The sequence below is a fragment of the Chenopodium album genome, chromosome 26, assembly GCF_948465745.1.
Source record: "Chenopodium album chromosome 26, dcCheAlbu1.1, whole genome shotgun sequence".
Taxonomy (NCBI): domain Eukaryota; kingdom Viridiplantae; phylum Streptophyta; class Magnoliopsida; order Caryophyllales; family Amaranthaceae; genus Chenopodium; species Chenopodium album.
This window is the reverse complement of record NC_137859.1, coordinates 9,697,772-9,725,685: the sequence shown is the minus strand read 5'-3', so window position 1 is coordinate 9,725,685 and position 27,914 is coordinate 9,697,772. Positions and strand designations below refer to the sequence as shown.

Sequence of the window (27,914 nt, the reverse complement as noted above, 5' to 3'; positions counted from 1 at the left end):
TCGGGAACATTAACATTACCAAACAATCCCGTAATTGCATTAATATGAGCACTCGAAACTACATTAGTTTGCACTATACACTGCCCCCCTGGCTATTGTAGCCCTCATGACCAAGATCGGAATAGCTTTCGGCCGAAACCTTCGACCCCAAAACTGCATTAGTACGCACATGGAAAGCACAACAAGCAGAGTCCTTGCAGCAATCATTTGGTGTTGTATGAAAATCACAATTGACCTCCACAAGACAGTTGGTGTTGCAAATTCTATCATATTTATCATGGAAATTGGTAACTTTGAGTTGGGTAGAAGTTAAAAAATTCTTAGGTTGACCTTGCAACCCAAGGGAAAACGGTGTAATGGGTGAAATTTCGAGAGAATGAAGTGACAATAACGGAGACGTGTTGTCTCCGACCATTGTTGGAAAAAAAATTCAACCTGCTCTTGATACCATGTTAAACGCGGGCCTGGGCCGCACCCGCAAACTAAGAGAGAGAGTCCACTTCACAAGTCCAAGGAGGTTCCATCCCAAAACCATATGGCAATGGGAGGAGTAGCCCCTTAACCTTATAAAGTGATTAACTCTCTCATCTTAAACCAATGTGGGACTCTTACATGTGTTACTTGGTGGGATATACTTCAACATAATAGTAGATGATAGTGATGTAATCTTGTAATTAAGATTATTACATTTTCACTGTCATTTTTACAAATTTTATGTCAAATAATCTACTCCAACATCGGTAATTTATAGATCAAACAATAATAAGTGATTTAAGTTGTATGTCTCTTGTATATAGGACATCATTATTAGTCATATATACTTTTCCATCCTATATATTCATCAAGGTAAACAAATTTTTTTTTGTGTGCCCCATGTGCACAATAATTTGACCGTGACATTCTTTATCGGGATAATTTGTAATCAATTTTGAAATAATTTTCTTTATAACTATAATAAGACATATATATATATATATATATATATATATATATATATATATATATATATATATATATATATATATATATATATATATATAGGGAGTATAACTGAATAAGTTAAGATAAAATCCCTAAATAAATTTAAGATAAATCGGTGTTTCAATTACTCCAAAAACTCATCTTCATATTATATACGAATCATTAACTAGTAAGTATATATTAAATGATCAATAATTTACCTCCTCCATTCTAAACTCTTAATTGGGTGAACCAATATAATTAAAATGTATGATCAAGTATTCGAATTCATGTGCTTAGAGAGTTAGAGTAAATAAAAAGCTTTATATCTTGATATGGGAGTGGAGAGGATTTTAAATAGGGTAATGATTAAATAATCATAGCACTCATATTATCTATTAGGGCATTACTAATTACCCTAAAATAAACTATTAGAAATGTCAAACTTCCTAAAGAATGCTAAAATCACTCCTTAAATTTACAATTAAAAAAGTTGAATAATCATTGTCTTAACATGAAATCAAGGAGACAATTTAAATTATCTAATCCTAAAATCCAATATTTAAAACTACTAATCCTTCAAAAACAAAAAAAACAAAACCTCTAATCATGGGGCAAATTTGTCAATTTACAAAAAGTGAAGGTACAAAAATGTGATCATCATTTTGTTTTTTCACCTTTCCATAAAGACAAAATTTAAAAAGCATAGGTTATAATTAATTATATAAAAAAACTATAGGTTAGTATAAATATATAATAATGTCAAACCCCCACTCCCACACCCCATTTTAACTACCTTTTTTCCCGCTTTTTTCCCACAAGATTTGACTTCTTTATCTTTGCCTTTTTTGCGCTTCTTTAACGGCATTTTAATTTTCATTATAATTTCCCATAAATATTTCAATCTCATCAAAATTTTTTTTTGGAGTGAAAATTTGTTTACCATTGATGATGATGAGTATGACCCACCATTTTATAGGGCCATTAGTATGGCCAAGAGTAATCTTTGCCTTTGATGATCACCACCTGCTCGACGAAATACCCCAACTACCTAAACCCCCCAACAAAAACAAAGCCGTAGTCCTAAAATGATTTGGGGTCGGCTAATATGAATCGTCATTAAAAAAAAAAAAACGGAAACAAATTAAAAATTAACAAACATCTTCACCTGGGTTTTTGTCTTTGTCTTTGTTTTTGCTGAGTTTCTCTGTTTCTTCCTCATTTCACTCTCTTTAGCCCCACTTTCACTGCCACTATCTTTTCTGTCTTCTAACTCAAGAATCCCAATTCTGTTTTTCCCTTCATTTTCTCTCTTTTCTTTGTTATTCTTCATCTCTTCTCTGTCAATGGACCGCGCTGATAGGCAGCAACTTCCCTTGTCTAAAAGCTCGCGACAGCGTAGCAATGAATGGTTTGTTCTATACCGCCTTTCTTAATAAGAATTATTTTTTTTGGTGCTACAAAAAGTTTGAATTTTGATGAGCTCAATTTATTTTTCCTGTACAAAATTCAGTTTTTTCCATTAAAGTTTTTTAATGTAAAGTTAGTTGAAGTGTTTGAGTATAATTTCAGCTGAGCTGATCATGTTAATTTTCTGGGTTTTATCTGTTTTTTAATGGGTATTGTTTATATCTTCAAAATTCTGATCGTTTTTTTTTTTTTGATGGATTTTGGTTAATTTTCACTTGCTGTTTCTGAAGATCATCCCTTTGAATCTTCTTAATCCTTATATTTATTTTCTTTTTTCTGGGAATTTCGACGTTTATTAGCACTAGTTTTAGAGTTGGCAATAAAATTATGGAAAATTCAGAGATTCAACCAAATGTGTGTAGTTACATCATGGTGTTGGAAGTGAGATTTACTCAAAAATGAATGTGTTTTTTTTCGAGTAAAGGTCAAATGGGGCGGTTGATGGAAGAAATTCGATTTATTTGGTGTGGTCAATTACAGGACCACTAGAATTTTGGTATAGAGTCTAGCATCACACATTGTAAGTCAAAGAGCATTTGATACGCCAATTTTGACACCACCCTTAACCATCTATTGAAAGGTTCTTCAGTCCAAATCACACTTAAGGCATTAGAAGCTAAGTTATGTAATTGTTTAAGATAATTATGTGTTTGAAAAACGATTAGCCGGTTCTGCTATCTCTGATGTACTGAATTACTGGTTTCAGTGTTGTCAGTACTTTTTATATTTTACAGTACAACCTTGGTTGTGATCCCTAAGAATTGCTGCTTTTCCCAAATTTCGAAGTTTAATCAGTTTTTTCGATCACCCAAAATGCTGTTGATATGATTCAGGTGATTGAGCAGTCATGGAAATGCTGGATTTAGTAGGGTACATTTCACCTCTAGTATCCCTCCCTAATAAGTCACAAACTCACAATTGCGAATAATTCAGATAGTTGTTGAACCCTATTCTTCAAGTTCATACATACTTGCAGACAAGTGAATAGTCATTTTCCTAATTTCTTCTTTTTAAGGGAACCTTTTATGATTGTATTCTTCTTGATCTCTTCGTTCCTTCATTTGTACGGCAAAGACTCTAAATGAAGAAGCATTTCCTTCTTCTATTACTACTAATCTCTTGGTTTCTTGCTTTCTACTACTATTTTGTACCATTTCACTTAAATTGTCTTCTTTTCCTTTTGTTTTCTTCAAATATTATTTAGTATTCTCTACATAAACTTCTCTTTGTATTATGTTCTAATCTAATTTTTTAACCATTCCAAAGGTTCTCAGGCATGTTAGACATCTAAGGTGATAGGGAGGAATATTTCGGAATCTACCTTTATTGACTAGTGGTACTTAGAGTTGTCTTTTTCGGGTCATCAGTGAATATACCTCCTACTCCAAGTCTCCAACTTTGTTTTTTTCATAATGTTAAAAAAAGTTGTCAGAAGAAAAAAATTTCTTGAACATTTATTCTTTCACATACAGCATCACCATGACAATTGTGTATATATACTAATGCTCTTTTTTATTGAATGGTTTCTCCGTAACTCTACTCTTGAATTTCATCTCTAACTGTGTTCGCTTGCTTTCCTGTTGTAGGATATTTAGGGATGTTCCCAGTGATATAATCATAGAAGTTCCTGGAGGGACTTATGCACTTCATAAGGTGAGCTTCTGACAGCATTTATCAGTTCATGCATAATTCTGATGATTATTTGTATATGTTCTAATTTGGTGGTCTAGTCATGTATAAATCTGATGCATAGTCTGCTTTATCTTCTGTCTTATATGCAGTTCCCTTTAGTCTCTCGCAGTGGGCGATTACGCAGGTTAATAGCTGATTGCCGAGATTCTGATAAATCAAAGATTGAGCTTCTCAACCTACCTGGAGGTGCTGAAACATTTGAGTTGGCAGCAAAGTTTTGCTATGGTAATAACTTTGAGATCACACCAGCTAATGTTGCCCAGCTCTGTTGTGTCTCTGATTACCTTGAAATGACTGAGAGTTACTCGAAAGACAGTCTTGGATCTCGAGCTGAAGAATACCTTGACAGTGTAGTCTGCAAGAACCTAGAAATGTGTGTTGAAGTTCTAAAGCAATGTGAAAACCTTCTCCCATTGGCTGATGAGCTGAAAATAGTTGGCAGATGCATTGATGCTATAGCCTCTAAGGCATGTACAGAACAAATTGCTTCAAGTTTTTCAAGGTTGGAGTACAGCAGCTCAGGGAGGCTCAACTTAAGCCGACCTGCTGTGAAATGTGACGGGGACTGGTGGATTGAAGATCTTTCAGTCCTTCGAGTAGACATGTATCAGAGAGTCATATCAGCAATGAAATGTAGAGGGGTTAGACCAGAGAGTATAGGTGCTTCTCTTATAAACTACGCAGAAAAGGAGTTGACAAAGAAAGCCAGCTTGTGGAATGTCTCTGGTCAATCAAGACCAGATGTTATTGCTGGGGCTGGTAGCAATGAAAGAATTGTGGTTGAAACAATTGTCAGTCTATTGCCAGTAGAGAAACTCGTCGTGCCACTTAGTTTCCTCTTTGGGCTTCTGAGGAGTGCTATTCTGCTGGACTGTTCTGTTGCTTGCAGGCTTGATCTAGAGAGAAGGATTGGATCCCAATTAGATATGGCCACTTTGGATGACCTTTTGATTCCTTCATTTCGCCATGCTGGAGATACGCTATTTGATGTGGACACGGTTCATAGGATTTTGGTAAACTTCTCCCAGCAGGATGATAGTGAAGAAGAATTGGAAAATGTTTCTGTTTTTGAATCAGAAAGTCCTCAGTCACCTTCACAGGGTGCCCTATTCAAAGTCTCAAAGTTGGTGGACAATTACCTTGTTGAGATTGCCCCGGATGCAAACCTCAAGCTTAACAAGTTCTTAGTTATTGCAGAAGCTTTGCCAGAACATGCTCGAACCATTCATGATGGACTATATAGGGCCATTGATGTTTATTTGAAGGTAACTAACACAAATTATGCATGGACTAATATTGTTTGCAGATATGAGCAGAGTAGGACTTACTGTCATCTTTGACTGCACTTTTCCCCTCAAATCTGTGGAGTTACATAAGGGCATTATTCATACAGCAAGAAAACCGTAATACTAAATGACAAATGCAGAATATTTGGCTTAATGTTCTTATCATTGCCTCCCAATGCTTGAATTTGTTTAATATATACTGGTATTCTTTATAGAAATTAGCTACATTAGTTCACCTGTAGAACAGTTATTTGAACTTGTCTGTAAAGTGATGAATGACTTATCTTCTTTCGTATAAGCAGGCACATCAAGGTTTATCGGATGCAGAGAAGAGAAAGCTTTGCAAGCTGATTGACTTCCAAAAGCTCTCACAAGAAGCAGGGGCGCATGCAGCTCAAAATGAGCGGCTTCCTCTACAGTCAATAGTCCAAGTGCTCTATTTTGAGCAGCTAAGACTCCGAAATGCCCTAGGCTGCTCTTTTCCTGAGGAGGAACCTAAGCCAATGTTTCATTCATGGCGTGTCAATAGTGGAGCTCTCAGTGCATCAATGTCTCCCAAAGACAACTATGCTTCACTAAGGAGAGAAAATCGAGAGCTAAAGCTTGAGCTGGCTCGCATGAGAATGAGACTCAATGATTTGGAAAAGGATCATGTTTGTATGAAAAGGACCATGCAAAAATCTGGTTCTCGGAAATTTATGAGCTCTTTCTCAAAGAAGCTCGGCAAGCTAAGCTTCTTTGGACATAGTTCTTCCAGGGCATCAAGTTCTCCTAGTCCTTCCAGACAGTCACAGAGGACAGATTCTAAAATTACTGATAGAACATATTAATGTTATGGTGCGACGAGCAATGCAAACAGGAATTCAATGGGGTTTCAGCTTCCATTTTCTTGCCTGTTGCTTGTTAACCTCTGCCCTCTGAATTTTGTATATGAGTTTGTGCTTTTAACTTAGTGATAACACTTATTTTTCAATTTGAGAATGTTACAAAGAAATGGAGATCCTGTATTGACTTTGCAGAAAATCTCTTATTTTTGGTATATATATATATATGCACAGATGTTATTAAAATATTTAAGCAGTGAAGCAGGATTGTACCTTATATCCAATGCAACCTTATATTTTATCAGGTTATATTTACTTTAATCATAGTTACTAAGGATTAAACTACTCCGTATATAATTAAGGTGTTTGTATATTTTCACTAAATTCTTCTTTATATGGCTGCCAATGTTACCAAGAGGAATATGTATAGATAAATCAAAATACTGCGAAAAAGAGCAGTGACAGATCTAATATAAAGAGAATGTTTCGAAAGGCTCGAAGTTTAGAATTCTGAAGGAATGGTGGTGAGTTTCGGAGTACAAATTGCTTGTAATTTTAAAATCACACAGAAAAATTGGGGGGAGGGGGAAGAAGAAAAGAAGGTAGTAAAAACACCAAATAAACCAAAAAAGAAGCTGAAGAAATTAGGCACATATCCTACTGATCCCTGTCCCAGGACATTTCTAATTGGTAGGGAGTGGCTCCATAAATACTACATTCTTATCGACGATCATCTTTGTTTCTTCACGAGATGGCCACCTTAAAGTTATTCAGCTGATTGCTTGGTGTAAAAGCGCATGGCAACAGCGAAACCCAAGATGAGGAGGGGGACTAGGAACTGAAGGATCTTGATAATGAACTCCGGAGTCTTATCATGGTTGTATTGTGGTTGTTTTGGTGGTGTGTATTTGACCTTGGTAGGAATAGTAGCAGTATCAATGTCACCAACAAACATCTCGTCCATCATAGCTCTGGCAGTGCTGCTGTGACCCACATCTTCAAAATCATCGGTTGCATCTTTTCCTGCATACCAAGCACATGTCATTATGATCTCCTTCTTAGCAATCAGAAGCTACAAGGCAATGATGCATCAGTATATAAGTTCATATTGAATTGACAAGAATTTCTTCTACTCTCAGGCTCTCACTCTCATCTACCTATCTCGTCAGGATTCAGGTTCATTGAGTGTGTCAATCAATTTACAAGACACCATTTCAATGTCTAAAGAAGTCGGCCATGTAGTAAGATGATATATTCTTTAAATTACTGATAAAGATTTTGTATAATAGCTCCTCAATAAAGTACCACTCTGAATGACATAATACTCCTATTATATGTAAAGCTAAGAAAATAAATGAATTTGCTTCCTTTTCCAGCCTTCCTGCTCTATATAACCAAGAGTCCAAGACATTTTACAAGAAAATTGGAAACCTCAATATTTAAATTGTGTATAAATGGACTAGTTACTGACCTGTGGCAGACAACAGAACCTCATCACCACCAGGATGATCTTCCAAGAACTTGGTCACGTTATATACCTGTTACAGCACATGTAAAAACCTTAGAAACTTCAAAAGATACAGTCGATGACACAGGATAAAAGATGCATGTTTATAGTCACATGTCAAACAATAGATGTCTCAAAGGAAAAGCTTCTACTGAGTCTAACGTAGTGTCCCTGCACAAACTTATGCCTTCTTAGTTCTTAAAGCTGCTGCCACAAAAATCGACCGCCAATAATCAAGACAGGGGAATGATTTGAAACACTGAAACCAGACAAATTGCTACTCCTCTCCCTCTTCACAGATCAAACAATCCAAGGATTAACCTTACTTATTGCCCCATGATATGGGCTTCGACATTCTACTAAAACCATTTGTTACCCTTTTCAAAGAACCTCCACATTCGGTATTTAGTAACAATTTCTACACCAGCATTTTAAACAGCCCAATAAGAGGGAAGTGCTACAAAGTGATGGGTTATCAAAAGTCAAAGCAAATGAGACATTTCAATCTAGAGGTTTTTTATGAACTTATAATAATATGGGGATAAAATAGTTGATGATTTAGACAATAGATTTTAATTAATTAGAAGGTAAAATTATATAGCTAGACTGATTACAATAGTTTCCCTGATGTAGTTCATGTTCTCGCTTCGACCTGAATATAACCCTTGAGGCCTTGATCCTTCTATGTTAGAAAAGATCCAGGAATATAATGCATAAACAGAAATCTACTTTACCTCAGATGCTTCTTTATTCTTTCAATTATTCAATTTTTATTTTACAAAAGTAGAATATTCAATCATTTTATTGAATCTAAGATTCTAAGTACTATGCCAACATTCTAAATTGAATTTTACCCACAATTCGACCAATAACAAGCATGCAAACAATCATGAATCATCATATCATAAATTCACAATTATCTCAAAATTCAAATCAAGGATCCCTGAACCAAAAGCATAAATCAAACTGAATTTTCAAATTCAACCCACTACCATACACTTAACATATAATTAAAAACAATCAAAGTCAAATTGAACAAAGATATTATTGATTACAAATCAAGTAGCCAAACCATGAAAATTCATCAACTAAACATAGATCAAATTACAATTTCAAAATCAACCCCTTGTTACACCCTTAAAATTAAATCAAATACTCAAATCATGAATCTAAATCAAACAAATAAATAATCAATTCAATAAAAATTAGCTAAAAATTCAGAGTTAAAACCAAGATTGGAAAAAAGATTAAACCTTTCCGCTAATAACAAGCCAACAATCCTTAGGATTGCTATGTTCAGAAACCTCAGCTAAAGTGAAGACCTTTTTTTGATCACCCATTGGATTTGATTTGAATCAAACAAATTGTAAAACAAAAACAACCACTTTATCCCAGAAAATTATCCCAATTTGTAAAAGATTTGATTTTGATGGAGAAAGAATGGCAAAAGAGTGGGTGGGTGAGTGAGATTTGAAAGTTGAAGATTCAGAAAAAATTGAAAAAGGGTTGGTGGGCCGAAAAAGAAAGAACAAAGGAAGTTGGGTTGTTAATTAGAGGGTAGGTGAACCTCAATTTGCTTTTGTATTAGTTGCATTCACCAACAACCATACTCCCTCACTTATTCACTAATTTTTGTGGCTCATATGATTTTGGATCTTCTTGAGTGTGTTTTTGTGTACTTGTGAGGGATTGTTGGGGCCTTGGGGGTTAGATAGCATGGAAAGTTCTAGTCCTAATAGGCTAATACGACTATATACGAGTACCTCGTGTTCACTTTCATGTTTGTTTATTGTTTGCGTTACGAGCTGTTAATTTCTGACCCGATCCGAACTCGATATTAAGTTACTGAGAGAGAACCTTAACCCGACCCATGACTCGAATTCAATCTAATTTGACCCATTTATCATATTTTGTAATGATATTATGTTTTTACACTATTTGATATAGTTTTTTTAGCACGGCCTAAAATCTAATCCGAACCCCCCCCCCCCAAAATTGACAGGTTTAATACGTATGAGTATGAGTTTGAGGTTGTAACAGTTTATTGTGGAATAATGTAATTATGTTCCGCTACAGATTAGCAGAGTGTAGTTACCATCCAAAGCTACCACCAACATCTCTTTTTTTTTGACGGGAATACCACCAACATCCCTAATAGATACTTTGGGCCAAATTTTTGTCCAAACAGGCCCATTGACAGATATTTTTGTATACTAAACTTCACTAGAATTCTAAAGACTTGATACCAAGCTAAACTTCACTAAGGCCCTGTTCTAGAGGAGGATCTTCTAAGGGGCTGGTCAGGGCTTGGCCCCCTTAGAATCTGATCCAAAACAATGTTAAGAACTTAGAAAAAATCCCAATATGTAGCCGCAACCAACAATCCAAAAACAACCGTATGTTCCTTATTTCTTTTATTTGTTTTTACTTGGCCCAAACTCGATCACATATGATAATTCGACCCATCTCACCAATACATAAATGTCAGTAGCTCACTGCCAGCCTGCCAACTTTGCCAATACAAATTCTACTTTTTTTCTAAAAAAATCCTAAATTCTATGTAAGCAATGCCAATAAGATTTTTTTTTTTTTTTTTTTTTTTTTTTTTTTTTGAAACCAATGCCAATAATGATTCATGAGAGATTAATTGCTATTCATAATTTATTATATTTTCACTTTTATTTGACAGGTAAATTATTTTTTTTAATATATAACGAGTACATAGAATTATAAATTGATAGTTTAATTTTATTTATTTATTTATTTATTTTAATATGGAGTAATACTTTATAGATACTTTAAAAAAATAAGGTGACACTATTATATATTATTATCAGTGTGTATCTTAGTTTGAGTTTAGAAATTGAACATTAATTCGCCCCCCCCCCAAAAGAAAGTTGTCTAGATCCACCACTGGCCTGTTCACGTTTACTTAATTTCAGTTCAGTTCAGCTCTAATCAGTTCAGTTCAGTTCAGCTCCAATCAGTTCAGTTTTGCTCCTAATTTCCTTCTCTCATAAAATATTCATTTCAGCTCAGTTCAGCTCCAATCAGTTCAATTTAGTTCAGTTCAGCTCCAATCAGTTCAGTTCAGTAAATGTGAACAGGCCCTAAGTCTACCACAAAGCCCATACCAAATAAGAGAATGGCCACGTATGAGCTTATCATAGTTCCTCCTTAAAATCAATTGGTGATAGATAGAGTAGCCCATCAATTTAATAAAGTTGTCTGCAAAGACTAAGGGTCTGTTCTCTTCATATTATTTTCAGTTCAATTCAGTTCCAATAAGTTAAGTTAAGTTAAATTCAGTTCTTAATTTCCTTCTCTCATAAAATATTCAGTTCAGTTCAGCTCAGCTCAATTTAGTCAATCAGAACAGGCCCTAAGTTCAACCTTAAAACTACTGCAATATAAAACCAAGAAAATATAGATAATCAAGTGTGCAATGTCAAACTTATTGAACATGGAGAATAGGTCAATATAATGATCAATCCAGTCAATGTGTGCAATGATGTCATTTTTTCATACTTGTGTAATTAATGGAGTTTTCAAGGCTACAAAAACAAACAAGTCAAAATTGGCCGCAACACCCTGAAGTATAGTTTAGGTGTACTAAGCACCCTCAACTTTGCTTAGTAGCCAAAACAACACCAACTATGGTGTAAGGTGCGACGTGTGTCTTAGATGAAAATTTCGACCACTTATTTCATTGAAAGAGGTGAATCCGACCTTGCCAAGTGGATGTGAATTGTTAATTATTTCTTTAAATTGTTCTGGAGAGCGAAGATTCACCTAATTCGATGAGATAAGTGGCCATAATTTTTCATTTAAGGTATGTATCACACTTTACACCATAGTTGGTGGTGTTTTGGCTACTACTAAAATTTCAGATTGCTCAGTGCACCTAAGCCATACTTTAGGGTATTACGGCCAATTTTGCCCAATGATCGAGAAAATTTAGTGTGTGGTGATAAAATCAGTGACTTGAAAATAAAATTTGGTGTTCAACTTATTCACTGACTCGTTTCCTAAGGTTGACACATCACTATTATACAAAGTCACTTTTAGATGAAAGGTGTGGAAGTCACATAAACTTCTGCTCATATACTCCCTCCGTGTTTTTTTTTTAAGTGTTACAGTTTGATCAGCACATAATTTTAGGCAATTTAATTGACTAAATAAAATATAAGGTAAGTGGGATAGTTGGAGTATTAAAAAATTGTAAAAGAAATATAGTGGGTTAATAGTTTATTGAAAAGTAATGAATGTGAGAGGAAAAATATAATAAATAAAGTAATAGTGGGTTGGGTTGGGTGGGGACCATGAGAGGAGAGAAATATATTATTTTTATGTAATTTTTTGCTAATAAAGTAATTGTAACACTTATTAAAACACGGAGGGAGTTGAAAAAATTCCAAGAATGTATAGAACAATCAAGGAATATCAATAGAGGTATCAATTCAGATGTGCGGATCGGGTCTGATGAGTTCAGGTCAAATTTCAAAGGTATCATGTTAAATTATTATGTCCACGCGAGTTGAAACTGAATCAGACATTTTTTGGATCGGTTTTGAATCGGGTCGGGTGTGGTTTTGACACCTCTAAATATCAAAAGATGCATGCAACCGCCCAGTCCAAGAGATTAATCCGGATTAAGAAGTGAGTTAACTTCCATAAACAAGTCATAACTATGGAGTTGCAAGAGAGGTTACATAGGATAGGAATCATAGGATGACAAAGAGAATGATAGAGTTGATGTGCACCCGTGTGCACAAATTTAATCTGTTTTGATTATAAACAGCTACTTCCTCCGTTTCTATTTAGTTGACACATTTGATTTAGGCACATATATTAAAGATATGAGAGAGAGTGATAGAGAATGAAAAAGCAAGTGGGGTAGCTTGTAAATGTAAGGTAAAAAATTTATCCGAAAAGGAAACGTTTCAACTAAAATATAACTTCCTAAAAAGAAATACGTGTTAACTAAAAAGAAATGGAGGTAGTATTAAATAGCTATAAAATAATAAATTTATAGCTGTTTATAATAATGATCATAATCTTCTGATAATCAGATTAACGCTCAGAATATTACTTTGGTAATAGTTGTCCCTAGGTTGGAGTCACGTTCGTTTAGACAAATAACGATTATAAGATAAATTTAATACTTGTATTTTGTATATATGTAATAATACTTCGTAGCATCTTTTTCATGTTTAGCTTAAAAAAGAATATTCCAATCATTGAAAATTCTATAGAGTAATTTTATTATTAAAATTAGTCTATCCATCTGTATTACACAAATATTTATATGTGGCTGGCCACACCGTGTGGCCAAGGTTACTTATTTTAGGTTGCTCAGTTGGTCAAGGGTTACTCGGTTGGTCAGGGGTTACTCGGTCAGTCATAGGTTACTCTTACATAGAACACGCTTTACATTTTGTGTATACCGTTCATTCTGTAAGGGCCGCCGCACACGTTCACCCACCCCCACTAGTATGATATTGTCCGTTTGGGCTGGTCAAGTCCGCACGAATTAATTTTTGGGCACAACTCAAAAAGCCTCATAGTAGTGTAGTGAACATCTCATTAATAAGGAACTCTTCTCCTCCTTATTTCTTTCATTGCGGGACTTGGAATGCATATTCCCAACACATTATTAATATAATTAAGTAACACCACTTTCAAAGTGAGGAAAGAATAACAAAAGGCGTAAAATGGCTCTAGATTTGGTAAATAACACACTTTTTAAGCTCATATATATATACTTTGTTTCGGACATATTTCGTTCCTCCATTCTTAAGGCTCCCTTTATTTTAATAGAGAACATTCACCAGAAACGTGCACCACGTTACGTAGAGAGGAAAGGAGGGATAGAAGTAGGGCTGACAATTCCTGACCCGACCTGAAGTTACAGAGAGAAATCCGATCCGAACCTGAACAACCCGAATTTGATCCGATTTGACCAAAATGTCATATATCTTTATAATATTAAGTTTTAAACTATGTTTGATAGTTTTTAAGCACAACCCAAAATTGACCCGAAATCTGACCCGAATTGCCACCCCTGGATAGAAGAGAAGATGAGCTAGGTGGCTATGATGCCCAATTCAACGTAGACGTGCATAACTTAATGAGATCACATTAAAGTTAATATTTACAAGATTAATTAAGAGGAATTGAATGGCACCTGAAAATACAGAGTATGTACTTCGTATGATAATTTAGCCAGCTATTAGTGTTAGGAGTATTATAAGTTACAAGGACGGCAAGTGTGATTATAAATAGAGATAATCTCATAGTGAAAAGATTCACAAACAATTAACTACATAATTAAGTCTTTCATTAGAAATAATAAAGAAGAAATACTAGTTAAGATGATAGCGAGCAACAAGAGTCTTGCTATATTTTTTGCGCTCTTTCTTATCCTGAATATTGTTGTTGAGGCTCAGAAGTCTGAAGCTGGTAATGTTTCTAATAAAACTTGCTATACTATCAATATTTCTATTCTTGTATATATATGATTTGTTAACAATATACTTGTACTTGTAATTACCAAGCAAAACTTGGTCAAGTGGTTAAGGTTTGAATCTCCCAACTTTGAGGTTATATGATCAAACCCCACTAGAGGGCCTTTGGGGTGGGGAGTCCATATAAGTTTAGTCAAATCAGATAATCAGATAACTTATGATACTCCTTATGCTACATATAAGTTTAGTCAAATAAGATAATCGGATCGTAAAAAATAAATTCAGATAATATCATATAAGTAAATACTCCCCTCGTCCCAAAATATTTGGGACGTTTGGATGGACACATATTAGTTTAAAAAAACTACAAGTGAGTCCATCTAAAATATTTTTTCAATTATACGGAGTATAAAGGTTTCTCTTTTGTATTTTTGTATTGTAATAAAACAAGTGGAGGGCAGGGGTAGTAAAAAGAGAGAAAATGTGGGATTTAATTAGGTTGTGGGGTTTGAGGTCCCAAACAGAGTATAGGAAATTTTATATTTTTAATTAATAGTCTCATTTCATATTTAGTAACTTGTTAAATATTTGGAACGGAAGAAAATGGAAACTATGTTTAGGACGGAGGGAGTATAACATACTCTCTCAATCTCTCATATACGAGTAGTACATTTTACCCTATTGTTCATCCCGTATTTTCTTATACACGTTTAATTTATTTTCATCCCTCCTATTTTGGATTATCGCTAGCTAATGAATCCATTAATCCATATATATGCATTATGCACGTGTTTAATAAAATAATTTTGTGATTATATTGATAGTGACAACAATCTGTCACAAGGATAGCAGTAAAATGACCGGTGATTGCAAAAGCAAAGCAGATTGTAAAGCCGCCTGCTTGAAAGAGGAAGACATTGATGCGTTCACTGGAACTTGTATACAAGAATTCACTACTGAGAAGGTTAAGGGTGCATGCCGTACTACGCAAGCAGATTTCGTTTACAGCTTTGCACAACAAACTTGTGATCCAGATAGAACCATAAGGAAAAATCTTCCTACTAAAAGATGTGTCTGCTCTTCCATCTGCTCTGGATAACTCTAATCTGATCTGATCTGATCCGATTCCATTAGTTGCACGCTTGCAATGGCTACAACTGTGGTATCATTTTATTTGATAGATCATTGTTTGGTTAAATGGTTTATATGACCATTTGATCATTTTTGTCGTTCGTTGTCTTTTACTTTGTTGCATTATGTTTTATTTATTTGTGAAATAAGGCTTTGATTTTGTTGTTTATGGGGGGTTTTTATTGTCGTTTGGTGCATTCGTTGTTGTTTGTGTGTTAGGGTTTATTAAAAAGGTAATCATCTTTTGCTCTATTGTCAGTTTGTTAGTAAATATTTGTTCGGGATCGTCATGGTTGTCAAGTTTTTAAATGCGTTTAAGCGAATCAGATAAAATCATCCTTACGGCATAACAAATCGTTAGACCATCTTTCCGAAAAGACCGTATATTCTAGCGATGTGTGCGAAAGATGTACCACAGTACAAGATATTTTCTTTGATGAAGGAAACCCTAATTTAATTCAATTTTATGTATTTGTTAATTTAGATTTCATTTGTAGATGTCAGATGACTTTTTATTAATGAATTGATCTGTTTAAAAAAAAATTACATGGCTTTATTCAACAAGATTATTCATTCACCTCGTTACATCATATAGAAAAATAAAAAATGTTAACTAGACAACATATGAAAAAATCTATCCTCACATTTACATTAGATCTACAAGATATTTCTCTAATAAAAATGATTAATTTCCTCCGCCAGCTTGAAAATGTGTGAATTAAATAATTATTAGACCTATGTAGCCTCCACAATTTGAGTGCAATTGAGTTTTTAATCATACCCAGTTTTTAATATTCCACTTGAAAGTGGGGGTAGATAAGATTCGAACCCGTGACCTTTGTGTCAGACTGGCTCTGATCCCATGTTAGAGGACCAACTCAACCAAAAGCTTCAGCTTATGGTTGAGGCCCAGGAATATGTTTTATACTCTATCATATACTCAAACGGGAAGACCTTAAAATGTCACGGATTGATTTGATACGAGAATGAAGTTGTATAAGAGTACAAATTTGTAAGAAAAATCAATATCTACTCTGAAGATAAAAATATTACTTCACCCAAAACTATCTCTTATAATTTGTTTTTATTAACAAATAAAAGTTTCATTTGTTCCAAAAAAATTAAAAATAAACTTGTCTCTAAATGAAATTCTTGTTTCACCTAAATCTTTTTTGTTCTATTTCATTTTTAATTACTGTAATTAATAAAGCTTTCAAATCCAACTAATTAAAAATTTGAGACAAAAAGAGTATAGATACTTCAAGTGAAATTTTCATCCAAACGGCCCATTGAAGGATATTTTTTATGCTAAACTTCACTAGAATTCTAAAGACTTGATACCAAGATAAACTTCACTAAGTCTACCACAAGCCCATACCAAATAAGAGAATGGACATATATGAGCCTAGTATAATTATTCCTCACTAAAATCAATTGGTGATAGATAGAATAGCCCATCAATTTAATAAAGTTATCTTCAAAGACTAAGTTCAACCATTAATTGCAATATAAAACCAAGAAAATATAGATTCAAGTGTACAATGTCAAACTTATTAAACATGGAGAATGGGTCAATATAATGATCAATCTTGTCAATGTATGCAATGTTATTTTTTTTTCACACTTGTGCAATGGAGTTTTTAAGGCTACAAAAAGAAACAATGATCGAGAAAAGTAAGTGTATCGTGATATCACTGACTTGAAATTAAAATTTGGTGCTCAATTCTATTCACTAGCTCGTTTCCAAAGGCTGACACATGAGTATCACACAAAGTCACTTTTAAGTAAAAGGTTTAGAAGTCACATAATATAAAAAGACTCCAATCAAGGAATATCAAATGGTGCAAGCAATCACCCAATCCAAGGGATTAATCCGGATTAAGAAGAAAATTAGCTTCCATAAACAATCCATAACTATGGAGTTACAAGAGAGGTTACATAGGAAAGGAATCATAGGATGACGAACAGAAAGAGTACGTTAATGTGCACACGTGCGCATAAGTTTAATCTGTTTTGATTATAAACAGCTATAAAATAATACGACAGGATATTATTTTATTATAAACATTCGATGTAATAAGAATACAGCTATGTAGAAGAATAACAAATCACAATCTTCTAATAATAATGATCATAAAAATTAGATTAACAAAAATCTTAAAAAATTACTTTCGTATTAGTTGGCCCAAGGTTGGAGTCACGTTCGTTTAGACAAAGTACTTTTAAGGTTGAACTTAGTCTTCTTGTATTAGTTGTATATATGTAATAATACTTTGTAGCATCTTTTCCATGTTTAGCTAAAAAAAAAAAAACATTCCAATCATTCGTGAATCATTGGAAATTCTATAGAGTAATTTTATTATTAAAATTAGTCCATTGATTCCAATTATTGTTATTATTTTTTTTTTTTTTTTTGGGTCTCATAATTTTTTCTGAGTCTCATAATCATTGCACATAATTTAATGATGGAGAGAAAATAAATTAATACCCAATTTGAGAAAAAAGTTGAAAATAAATATACAATTTAAGAAAAATAATTGAACATGTATGTAAATTTATACGGAGTACAAAATATGCCCAAATAATTATTCTGCAAGTAAATTAGGACGACAGAAAGGGTATCATTTTGTGTATGAAGGTCATTCTTAATATAATTAAGTACACCACTTTCAAAGAGAGTAAAGACTAAAGAATAACAAAAGGTGTAAAATGGCTCTATATTTGGTGAATTACACAGTTTTTAAGGTCTTTATATATACTTTAATTTGTTTAGGACATATTTTGTTCCTCCATTGTTAAGGCTCTATATGTTTTAATGGAGAACACATTCACAAGCAACGTGCACCACGAGGAAAGGAGGGATAGATGAGAAGATGAGGTGGCTATGATGCCCAAATCAATGTAGACGTGCATAACTTAATGAGATCACATTAAAGTTAATTAATATATTACAAGATCAATTAAGAGGAATATAATAGCACCATAGAAAATAATTAATACGGATTACAAAGTAGTTCCTATGTTAATATATTTAGCCAGCTAGTGTTAAGAGTATTATAAGTTACAAGGACGGCAAATGTGATTATAAATAGAGATAATCTCATATTCACAAACAATTAATTACATAATTAATTTTGATTAGAAATAAATAAGAAATACTACGTCAGTTTAGATGATGGCGAGCAATAATAGTCTTGCTTTATTCTTTGCGCTCTTTCTTATCCTGAATGTTGTTGCTGAGGCTCAGAAGACTTTTGGTAATGTTTCTAATAAAACTTGCTATACCATTTAATATTTTTATTCTTGTATATGATTTTCTAACAATATACTTGTACGTGCTTTTAGCTACACACTATCATACCAAGTAGTTTTTGGTGTAGCTGGTATGTATGAGTTTCACTGTATAGTATGACCTTGATCAGGTTTATGATATGGTTGTGGTTCTTGAGGGTGGTAATTTCATACTCTCCCCCATTCTACTTGTTAAGTAGCTATATACATGGTAAATCCAACATCTAGTCATCTTGCAGGGTTTAATAAGTTAATTATGTATAGGGCGTTGATAGCATTATTTAGGATGTGAGATGAGATCAACAATACAATAAAGAGCAACATAAAAGTGGAGCAATGAGCCTATTTGGTGAGAGAAATAATTTAAAATGTAACAGTGAGGACGAAATTACAGGAGAGCGAGATATAATTAATAATTATTGTAAACTATTTTCGAAGGAAATAAATGTGTCAATTTAAAAAGTCAAAAGCTAAGGAACGCTTCGAATGTACTGAATAAGATAACTATTAGTAGTAGAAATATTAAATTAAATTGAGCTTTAATTACACTAATCGATGCGTGATTTAACATGCATTCTCATATCGATCAAATTAATTAACAATATTTTAGAAAATATTTTAAATTGTTATGTAATGCTTAGGGGCGTTCGTCTACAATATCCATTAGAAAAAGGAAGTTTAAGAAAATTGGGTCATTTTAATACGTGAAGGAAGTTCTTTCAAATAAATAAATAAATAAATAAATAAAACATGAAGGAAGTATTATTATACTTAGTAGAAAGAATAGTTAAAGGGAAGTGTGAATGCAAAAACTCAAAGTGTTATAAGCCTATAAGTAATTGGAACTAAGAAAGTACAGTAATTGTTATTCCTTAATAAATTTTAATAATATCATTATGCATGCTTCATTACTATTATCCATGTATTATATGTACCTATATTGCTAGTTTAATTGATTAAATTCTCTCTCTTTTTTTTTCTTTTTTTTTTTTTTTTTTTTTTTTTTTGTGCATGCACATGTATAACTTTTATCCATACATACATATTGTAATCCACATTATAATGTACGTAGCTCAAAGTTGCTTACATTTTTATTTTTTTTTTGTTTTCATCCAATTTTATTTGTTGGTCGTACGTAATGCACTTTTAGATTTTATTCTTTTTATAATGGCTATGTTTAATTCACATTATTTCAAGATCTTATTAATTATATATTACTATACATCAAATAAAAAAATAAGTTCCGATAATATCACATAAGTAAATACATATAAAAGTGAAGTAAACATGCAACACATACACTCTCTTACACAATACATAACATTTTTTGTTCATCCAATATTTTCTTAAAAGTTATATATACGTCCAATTTGTTTTGATCCCTCATAATTTGGATTGATCCATGCATGTGTTTGATAAAATTATTTGATGATTGATAGAGATAAAATTCTGCGACAAGGACAGCACGTTACTAACTGGCGATTGCAAAAGCGAAGCAGATTGTAAGACGGCCTGCGTGAATGAGGAAAGCTTTAGCTCGATCAGTGGAACTTGTATACAAAATTTCAAGACCATAACAGTTAAGGGTAATTGCCGTACTGTATATAGTATTGATTCTAAAGCACAAAATTTTGAAGCGCATGAGGTTTGTGATCCAGATACAACCACAAAGTTAGATCTTCCTACTAAAAGATGCGTTTGCTCTACCATCTGCCCTAACTCCGATTAAACCTGAACCCATTAGTTGCGCGCTTGCAATAATGGCTACAACTGTGCTATCATCTTACTTGATAGATCTTATATCATTGTTAGTTTAGTTATATGGTTTATGACCATTTAATTTATTTCATCATCCTTGTCGTCGTCTTTTACTTTGTTGTTGGATTATGTTATATTTGAAATAAACCTTTGGTTTTGTGGTAATGTGGTTGTGTTGTTGCTGAGGTTTTCATTGCGTTTGGTGCAATTGTTGTATGAAATATTATACTATAATTTCAGGTAATGTATGTTATGATAGATTTTGAACTATTGATGTTCCAATTTTAATTAATTTTTGATTTGGTATTTCAATGTAAATGTATGTGTAATATAAACGACCCTTCATCAATCATCATAGTTCGATATTGTATGTTGTATCCACTTTGTATTTATACAATTGTTTACTTATTGGTATCATTATTTAATATATTGTTATTAAAAAAAAATGTGGTTAAAATTGATTCATGGACAAAGCAAAAGTTAAATGCTTGTGATGATTAAGATTGAAAGAAATATACTTTTATGTAGAGCATAAATTTTATGTTACCTAGCTTAACACTTATCAGTTGCATCCCTTGTAGATACATTGGGGAGTTGTCAAGTTGCACACAACAATTAAATCTTCTCTATACTAACCAACAGATTGGGTAAGGAGTAGATGAGTCAATCTCAACTTAAATGAATGTAAGATTTCATAATTAGTAAATTCTTTTTTTGGTTTTTTCATCGTATACCCCCGAGTTCTCTTGCTTATTCATCATATACTCCTGGACTATTTTTAATACATCATACACCCACGAGTTATCTCAAAAATGAACCAGATATCCTTAGTGACCAATAAGTGTTAGCTTTGTTAATCTTTATCTTTAAAGGTAACTAGTTTTGAGCACGAGTGATGTCCGGATTGTCCTAAACTTTAACTTGAATGTTAAATACAATCATATAACCCCTTTTGTAAAATATTTAGACATACGACATCATATCGCTTATTTAAATAATAATGTACTTTTTTTGTAGTTTTATTTGTAAATAGAAATCTATGTTACATTAACTTGATATTTTTTTTTATTGCACTTAAAATCTAATGAACTAAAAATATTTTTACCAAACTAATTTTTTTTATTAAAACTTATTTTAATTGATTTTTATTTTTTAATTAAAATATATTATAAATGAATTTCATTTTAAAGAACTTTTTAAAACAAATTTTATGGTGTAAATAGTAATGATTTATAACATATTTATTGAACGTTATAATTAACTTTTTTTATATATGAAATATTAGAACTATATCAATAATAGAACACTATACAATATTCTTATCTTAAAAAAATCTATCCAAAATTTGCTTGCTTAGCATCCTATGTGTCACAATAATACTATTTGTCGGCTACATGGCTCAACACTAGGCAAAAAACTAAAATACCAAGTGTCGATGTCTTGTGGCCTGACTGCAAGACCGGCTTTATATTTTAGTGATGATATAATTACGCCCCGAACCACTCCAAATTTCTTCCCTTACCCCTGAAACCAACTAACCTCCCTTCCCCTATACCCATGAAACTACCCTAGATCTCCTTTTTTTATGTCACCCCCAAAATCAATCATATCGACGTACATGAATATATGAGGTGGTTTAACTTCACTAGTTGGGGAAGGGAAGGGGTGGTTTCGATGGAAAGCAAAAAGATGAGGTGATTTAGTGACATAACTAACCAAACTACATTACTCATCTTGTAGTCATTAAAGGTATATGGTGCATTTCTGTAAAACTTCAAGGGCATATATATGGTGTATTGTAAAAATTCGAGTGATACATTGTGAATAAACAGAAAATTCTAAATGTACATGATGAAAAAACCTTTTAAGAAAAATAAAAAATTTCAGGTCACAACTATTCGTGGTAAATTTAGTTAAGCTAACCCTAAACCAGTCAATATAATCTACACAATAACCATGGTACGGTACTACGAATATGGACTTCATTGATGGCTTTACATGACAATCAAAGAATTTATTCTAGATCATAAATCCTACCTGTACAATTTTTGTTCATAAAGTACAACCCATCCTTAACTAAGGGCTTGTTTGTCATTATTATAGAAAACAAGAAAAAGGTGTTTTCACTTTTTTTATTGTTAGTTTTCTAAATTATCAGGATTTGAACAAGTTTGACTAATTTTTCATTTATTGACACTCTGAAAGTTGTAATATTAATTTGGTTTTAGTCGGCCCAAGGTTGGAGTCACGTTCATTTTGACGAATGACGGCCGTAACATAAATTTAATACTTGTATAGCTGTATGTAATAATAATTCAATTCGTATCTTTTTCATGTTTACCTTAAAAAAAATCCCTAACATGTCTGAATCATAGAGTAATTATATTAATAAAATTAGTCCATTGATTCCATTTTCTTTTTGGGGGTCTTATAATCATTTCACATAATTTAATGATATGATGGTGAAAAAATAAATTAATTAATGCCCAATTTAAGTGATAAGTTAAAATATTTTTTAAGAGAAAAATGGGACATGTTAAATTATAAAAAATATGCCCAAATAATTATTGGGCAAGTAAAGTAGGATGATAAAATTACATGTACAAATTTTATTCTTAGGGTGTGTTCTATTCACTTGATTTTTACTTATTTGATCTTATTTGAATTATTCTGAACTTATTAGACCTTATTAAATTTTTTTTATTAAATTAGTGGTAATTTGATTTGGACAACCCTTATCAAAACTTATTTTTTCTAAACTGAACTTATTTGAATTTAATTAAATTTATTTGAACTTATTAGACTTGATATAAGTAAAATAAGGTGAACAAAACAAACCATAATATAATATAATTAAGTACATCACTTTCAAAGCGAGGAAAGAATAACAAAAGGCGTAAAATCGCTTAGCTCGAGTTGGTGAATAATACACCTTTTAAGCTCCTACACTTTGTTTCAAACATATTTCCTCCATTCTTAAGGCTCTATTTGTTTTAATGGAGAACATTCACCAAAAATGTGCATCACGTAGAGAGGAAAGGAGGGATAGCAGAGAAGATGAGGTGGCTATGATGCCCAAATCAACATAGACGTGCATAACTTGATGAGATCACATTAAAGTTAATTAATAGTATATTACAAGATTAATTAAGTGGAATAGCACCTTAATTAAAAAAATATATAGTAGTACAAAGTAGTTCCTGTGATAATAAATTTAGCCAGCTATTAATTAGTGTTATTAGGAGTATTATAAGTTATAAGGACGGCAAATGTGATTATAAATAGTGTTAATCTCATATTTACGAACAATTAATTTATTAGGATATATTTTGGTAGAATTTCCTTATTTCTAGTAACCTAATTAAGGTAATACTAGGAATAAGCTTGCATATATTGGGGATTACCCCAATTAATAAAAGTCAAGTTGTGAGTTTATGCAATTTAACATGGTATCGGAGCTAGAACCCTAAAGATTCAATTTTTTTTTTTTGCCTCCAGTCACGCCACTGATGGTGCAGGGGCAGCAGCTCCCGAGCCCTTGGGGCGTGGTTTCCGAGAAAAGTTTCCAAATGTACGCCATCGAGATTTTGTGACTCACTCCGTGTTTGCTAACAATCCGTCTCCCTCCACTCCGTCCTCCAATACTCCTTCAGGTACTCCTTACCCTTTAGCACATTATATAAATTGTGACAAGTTTTCTGTGAATTATTGTAAGTTTTTAGCAGCTATTGTTGGTGGTCATGATCCGAAATCTTTTAAAGAGGCCATGAAACATGAAGGTTGGAGGAAATCTATGCAAGAAGAAATAAGGGCCTTGGAAGATAACGGTACATGGACCTTAGTGCACCTTCCCCCCGGTAAACGTGCACTAGGGAGTCAATGGGTGTTTAAGACAAAATATTTGTCTAATGGTGATATTGAACGACTTAAATCTCGTTTGGTTGTTTTTGGTAATCATCAGCAGGAAGGCATAGATTATGGTGAAACGTTTGCTCCAGTTGCTAAGATGACAACGGTTCGGGCTTTTCTTGCGATTGCAGCATCAAAGAATTGGGAACTTCATCAAATGGATGTGCATAATGCTTTCTTGCACGGTGATCTTGATGAGGAGGTATACATGAAACTCCCTCCTGGGTTTGAAAGTGAGGATCCTACATTAGTATGTCGCTTGGACAAGTCCTTGTATGGGTTGAAGCAAGCACCTAGGTGTTGGTTTGCAAAGCTAACTACGGCTTTGAAAGGGTATGGTTTCGTTCAGTCTTACTCTGATTATTCCCTTTTTACGTACACTAAAGGCACAGTTCAGATTAATGTCTTAGTGTATGTTGATGATCTTATTATTTCTGGTAATCATTCCGCTGCACTAGTTGGTTTCAAGGCTTATCTCAGTGATTGTTTCAAGATGAAGGATCTAGGTCCTTTGAAATATTTTTTGGGCATCGAGGTTGCTCGTAGTGCTTCAGGTTTATTTTTATGTCAACGAAAATATACGTTGGATATTATTTCTGAAGCAGGTTTGTTAGGGGCAAAGCCGAGTGGTTTTCCCATGGAGAAAAATCACAAGCTCGGCCGTGCCACAGGTGCTTTTCTTGAGGATCCGGAGGTGTATCGTCGGTTAGTTGGTCGATTGATTTATCTAGGGGTAACTAGACCTGATCTAGCATACTCCGTTCATATTTTGTCTCAGTTTATGAAAGAGCCGCGCATTGAGCATTGGGAAGCAGCAATTCGGGTTGTTCGTTATTTGAAAGGTACTCCGGGTCAGGGTATTTTGTTGAGTGCTACTAGCGACCTTACCTTGGAAGGTTGGTGTGATTCGGATTGGGCGGCTTGTCCTCTAACTCGTCGCTCCATCACAGGTTGGTTGGTGTTTTTAGGTCGTTCTCCTATCTCTTGGAAGACTAAAAAGCAACCAACTGTTGCGACGTCCTCTTGTGATGCCGAGTATAGATCTATGTTGGCAGTTACTTGTGAGCTAAAGTGGCTTAAGGGTTTGTTGCTTAGCTTGGGTGTACATCACCCTAAGGCAATCAAGTTATTCTGTGACAGTCAATCTGCTTTGCACATTGCAAAGAATCCGGTCTTTCATGAAAGGACCAAACATATTGAAGTCGATTGTCATTTTGTGCGAGATGCAATTACAGAAGGCTTGATTTCTCCTTCCTACGTTCCTACGACTACTCAATTGGCTGACATTTTCACAAAGGCTCTTGGGAAGACCCAGTTTGATAATATTTTGTCCAAGTTGGGCACTTATGATCCTAGTGCTCCAACTTGAGGGGGGGTATTAGGATATATTTTGGTAGAATTTCCTTATTTCTAGTAACCTAATTAAGGTAATACTAGGAATAAGCTTGTATATATTGGGGATTACCCCAATTAATAAAAGTCAAGTTGTGATTTATGCAATTTAACATAATTACATAGTTAAGTTTGATTAGAAATAAAGAAGAAATACTACGCTAGTTTAGATGATGGCGAGAAACAATAGTGTTGCTTTATTCTTTGCGCTCTTTCTTATCCTGAATGTTGTTGCTGACGCTCAGGAGACTAAAATTGGTACGTAATGTTTCTATTAAAACTTGCTATACCATTTAATATTTCTATTCTTGTATATTATTTAATATAATATACTTGTACGTACTTTTCGCTGCGTTATTATACCAAGTAGCTTAGTTTTGGTGTAGCTGGTATGTGTATGAATTTCACTGCATAGTATGACCTTGATCAGGTATATGGTTGTGGTTGACTTATACTAAGTGTGATTTTTGAGGGTGGTAATTGATAGAATATAAAACATATTCTTAGGCCTCAACCATTAGCTTAACTTTTTGGTTGAGATACCCCACTAACATGGTATCGGAGCCAACGTGACATAGAGGTCACGGGTTCGAATCTCATCCGCCCTTCCTTTAAAGTGGAATTAATTCGCGCTGGGTATGTACAAGCATGTGCTGCATCCACATTTCAAGCCTAAAGGGACTTTCATGTGAGGGGGAGTGATAGAGTATAAAACATATTTCTAGGCCTCAACCATCAACTTAACCTTTTGGTTGAGATGCATGGTCCACTAACAGTAATTTCATATTCTCTCCAATTCTACTTGTTAGTTATATACTTGGTAAAAAATCCAACATCTAATATAATGTTACATGCGCAATTACATTTATTTTCATATATATAGTGTTCCCTCATCAAGTCATCTCGCAATCAATTGGTTGTTGGTGTAATAATGACTAAAGCTACGCATGGTAGGGAAGACCGCGTGCTCGATCCCCCACAACAACAATTGGGAGGGAAGTAGAACCTAACCGCCCAAAAGCCAGAACTGATCCTCGAATCCAGATTAGCTCAAAGGGTGACTCGGGTGGAACACCAAAAAAAAAAAAAAAAAAAAAAAAAAATAATAAAAATAAATCTAGACATCTCGCAGAGTTTAATATATAATTAAGGGAATAGGGCGTACAAGTAGTGTTAGGGGTGTACATAAAAAGGACCGGACCTGAAAACCGACCTGACCCGGACCTGTTGGGACCGAACCTGACCCGGACCTGTAGATTCAGGTCCGGTCCCGGTCCTTGAAATTCAAGGTTTCCGGTCCCGGTCCGGATCAGGTCCAAACCCGAGGTTTTCAGGTCTGGACCTGAAAGACCTGAAAACCGGTATAGATTTTTTTTTTTTTTTTTAATATGAAGTAAATATTATCCTATTATTTCAACCCTAATTCTCAATCTCTATAGTTTATCTCTGCCTCTCTCTCTCCCATGGTCTCATTTCCTTCAATCTGACCACCTCTCTCCTCACCAAGTCACTGGTGACCAAGTGACCACCACGAAGACTCCGACGAACTGCAGGTCCGTAGCAAGCCAACAACCTCGCGCGACACAAGAGACCATGACCACCGGATCGCGCGACTCCACCAGCCGCAGCCACCAGAACGCGCGACTCTAGCGGCCGTAGCCACCAGAACGCGCGAATCCCAGCGACCGTAGCCACCAGAACGCGCGACACCAGAGGCTACAACCACCAGATCGAGCGACTACTCCAGCAATTGATAATTATTGGTAGATCTGCCCCGACCTTCCTATGCAACCACCTAGTTTGAAGGTGGTAGATCTGGTGGTTGCGGTTGCGATTGTTTAGTATTTTTAGTGCTTGGGATTGGGACTTTAGTCAATTTATACAATTTATGTAGTATTTCTGTATTTGTGAATTGTGATTGATAATTTCAGATTTTATGTTATTATTCAGGTTTTTTTTCTTTTAAAAAAAAAAAAAAAATCAGAAAACAGGTCTATTCAGGTCCAAACCCGGACCGGACCTAATTGTTCAGGTCTAACCCGGAACCGGACCTGTTGAATCAGGTCCGGTCTCCGGTCCTCAAAATTCCTTGATTCAGGTCCCGGTCCCAACAGGTCCGGTCCAGGTCCGGTCCGGTTTTGGACCGGTGTACAGCCCTAGGTAGTGTAGTACTTTGTTAGAGAATTTGATAGCATTATTTAGGATGTGAGATGAGATCAACAAATAG

At 34.0% G+C, this 27,914-nt stretch overlaps 2 protein-coding genes across 3 annotated transcripts; one reads left to right on the top strand and one right to left on the bottom strand.

Moving 5' to 3' along the window:
• The first annotated feature begins 2,148 nt into the window (after positions 1-2,148).
• On the top strand, positions 2,149-6,480 carry LOC145616661 (BTB/POZ domain-containing protein At5g48800-like). Of its 2 annotated transcripts, none has more exons than XM_081671422.1 (4): positions 2,149-2,371; positions 4,017-4,083; positions 4,212-5,387; positions 5,711-6,480. In XM_081671422.1, the coding sequence occupies exons 1-4, from the start codon at positions 2,307-2,309 to the stop codon at positions 6,236-6,238; spliced, it is 1,836 nt and encodes a 611-aa protein (XP_081527548.1). In that variant the 5' UTR covers positions 2,149-2,306; the 3' UTR covers positions 6,239-6,480. The 2 variants fall into 2 exon arrangements, with proteins under 2 accessions (XP_081527548.1, XP_081527549.1); XM_081671423.1 differs by lacking the exon at positions 2,149-2,371 and adding an exon at positions 3,526-3,920.
• A 220-nt stretch (positions 6,481-6,700) lies between these two features.
• Positions 6,701-9,296, bottom strand: LOC145616545 (cytochrome b5, seed isoform-like). The gene is made up of 3 exons (XM_081671291.1): positions 8,993-9,296; positions 7,704-7,770; positions 6,701-7,255 (listed from the first exon to the last, which is right to left on the bottom strand). The coding sequence occupies exons 1-3, from the start codon at positions 9,077-9,079 to the stop codon at positions 6,999-7,001; spliced, it is 411 nt and encodes a 136-aa protein (XP_081527417.1). The 5' UTR covers positions 9,080-9,296; the 3' UTR covers positions 6,701-6,998.
• Positions 9,297-27,914: the final 18,618 nt, after the last annotated feature.

What these genes read in the sequence shown, in the direction of transcription:
- LOC145616661 (XM_081671422.1), top strand. Translation starts at nt 2,307, where the DNA reads ATGGACCGCGCTGATAGGCAGCAACTTCCCTTGTCTAAAAGCTCGCGA. An exon ending in CGACAGCGTAGCAATGAATG is followed by an intron (nt 2,372 to 4,016) that starts GTTTGTTCTATA and finishes TTCCTGTTGTAG; the next exon opens with GATATTTAGGGATGTTCCCA. An exon ending in CCATTGATGTTTATTTGAAG is followed by an intron (nt 5,388 to 5,710) that starts GTAACTAACACA and finishes TCGTATAAGCAG; the next exon opens with GCACATCAAGGTTTATCGGA.
- LOC145616545 (XM_081671291.1), bottom strand. Translation starts at nt 9,079, where the DNA reads ATGGGTGATCAAAAAAAGGTCTTCACTTTAGCTGAGGTTTCTGAACAT. An exon ending in GGCTTGTTATTAGCGGAAAG is followed by an intron (nt 7,771 to 8,992) that starts GTTTAATCTTTT and finishes GTGCTGTAACAG; the next exon opens with GTATATAACGTGACCAAGTT. An exon ending in GGTTCTGTTGTCTGCCACAG is followed by an intron (nt 7,256 to 7,703) that starts GTCAGTAACTAG and finishes CTTGGTATGCAG; the next exon opens with GAAAAGATGCAACCGATGAT.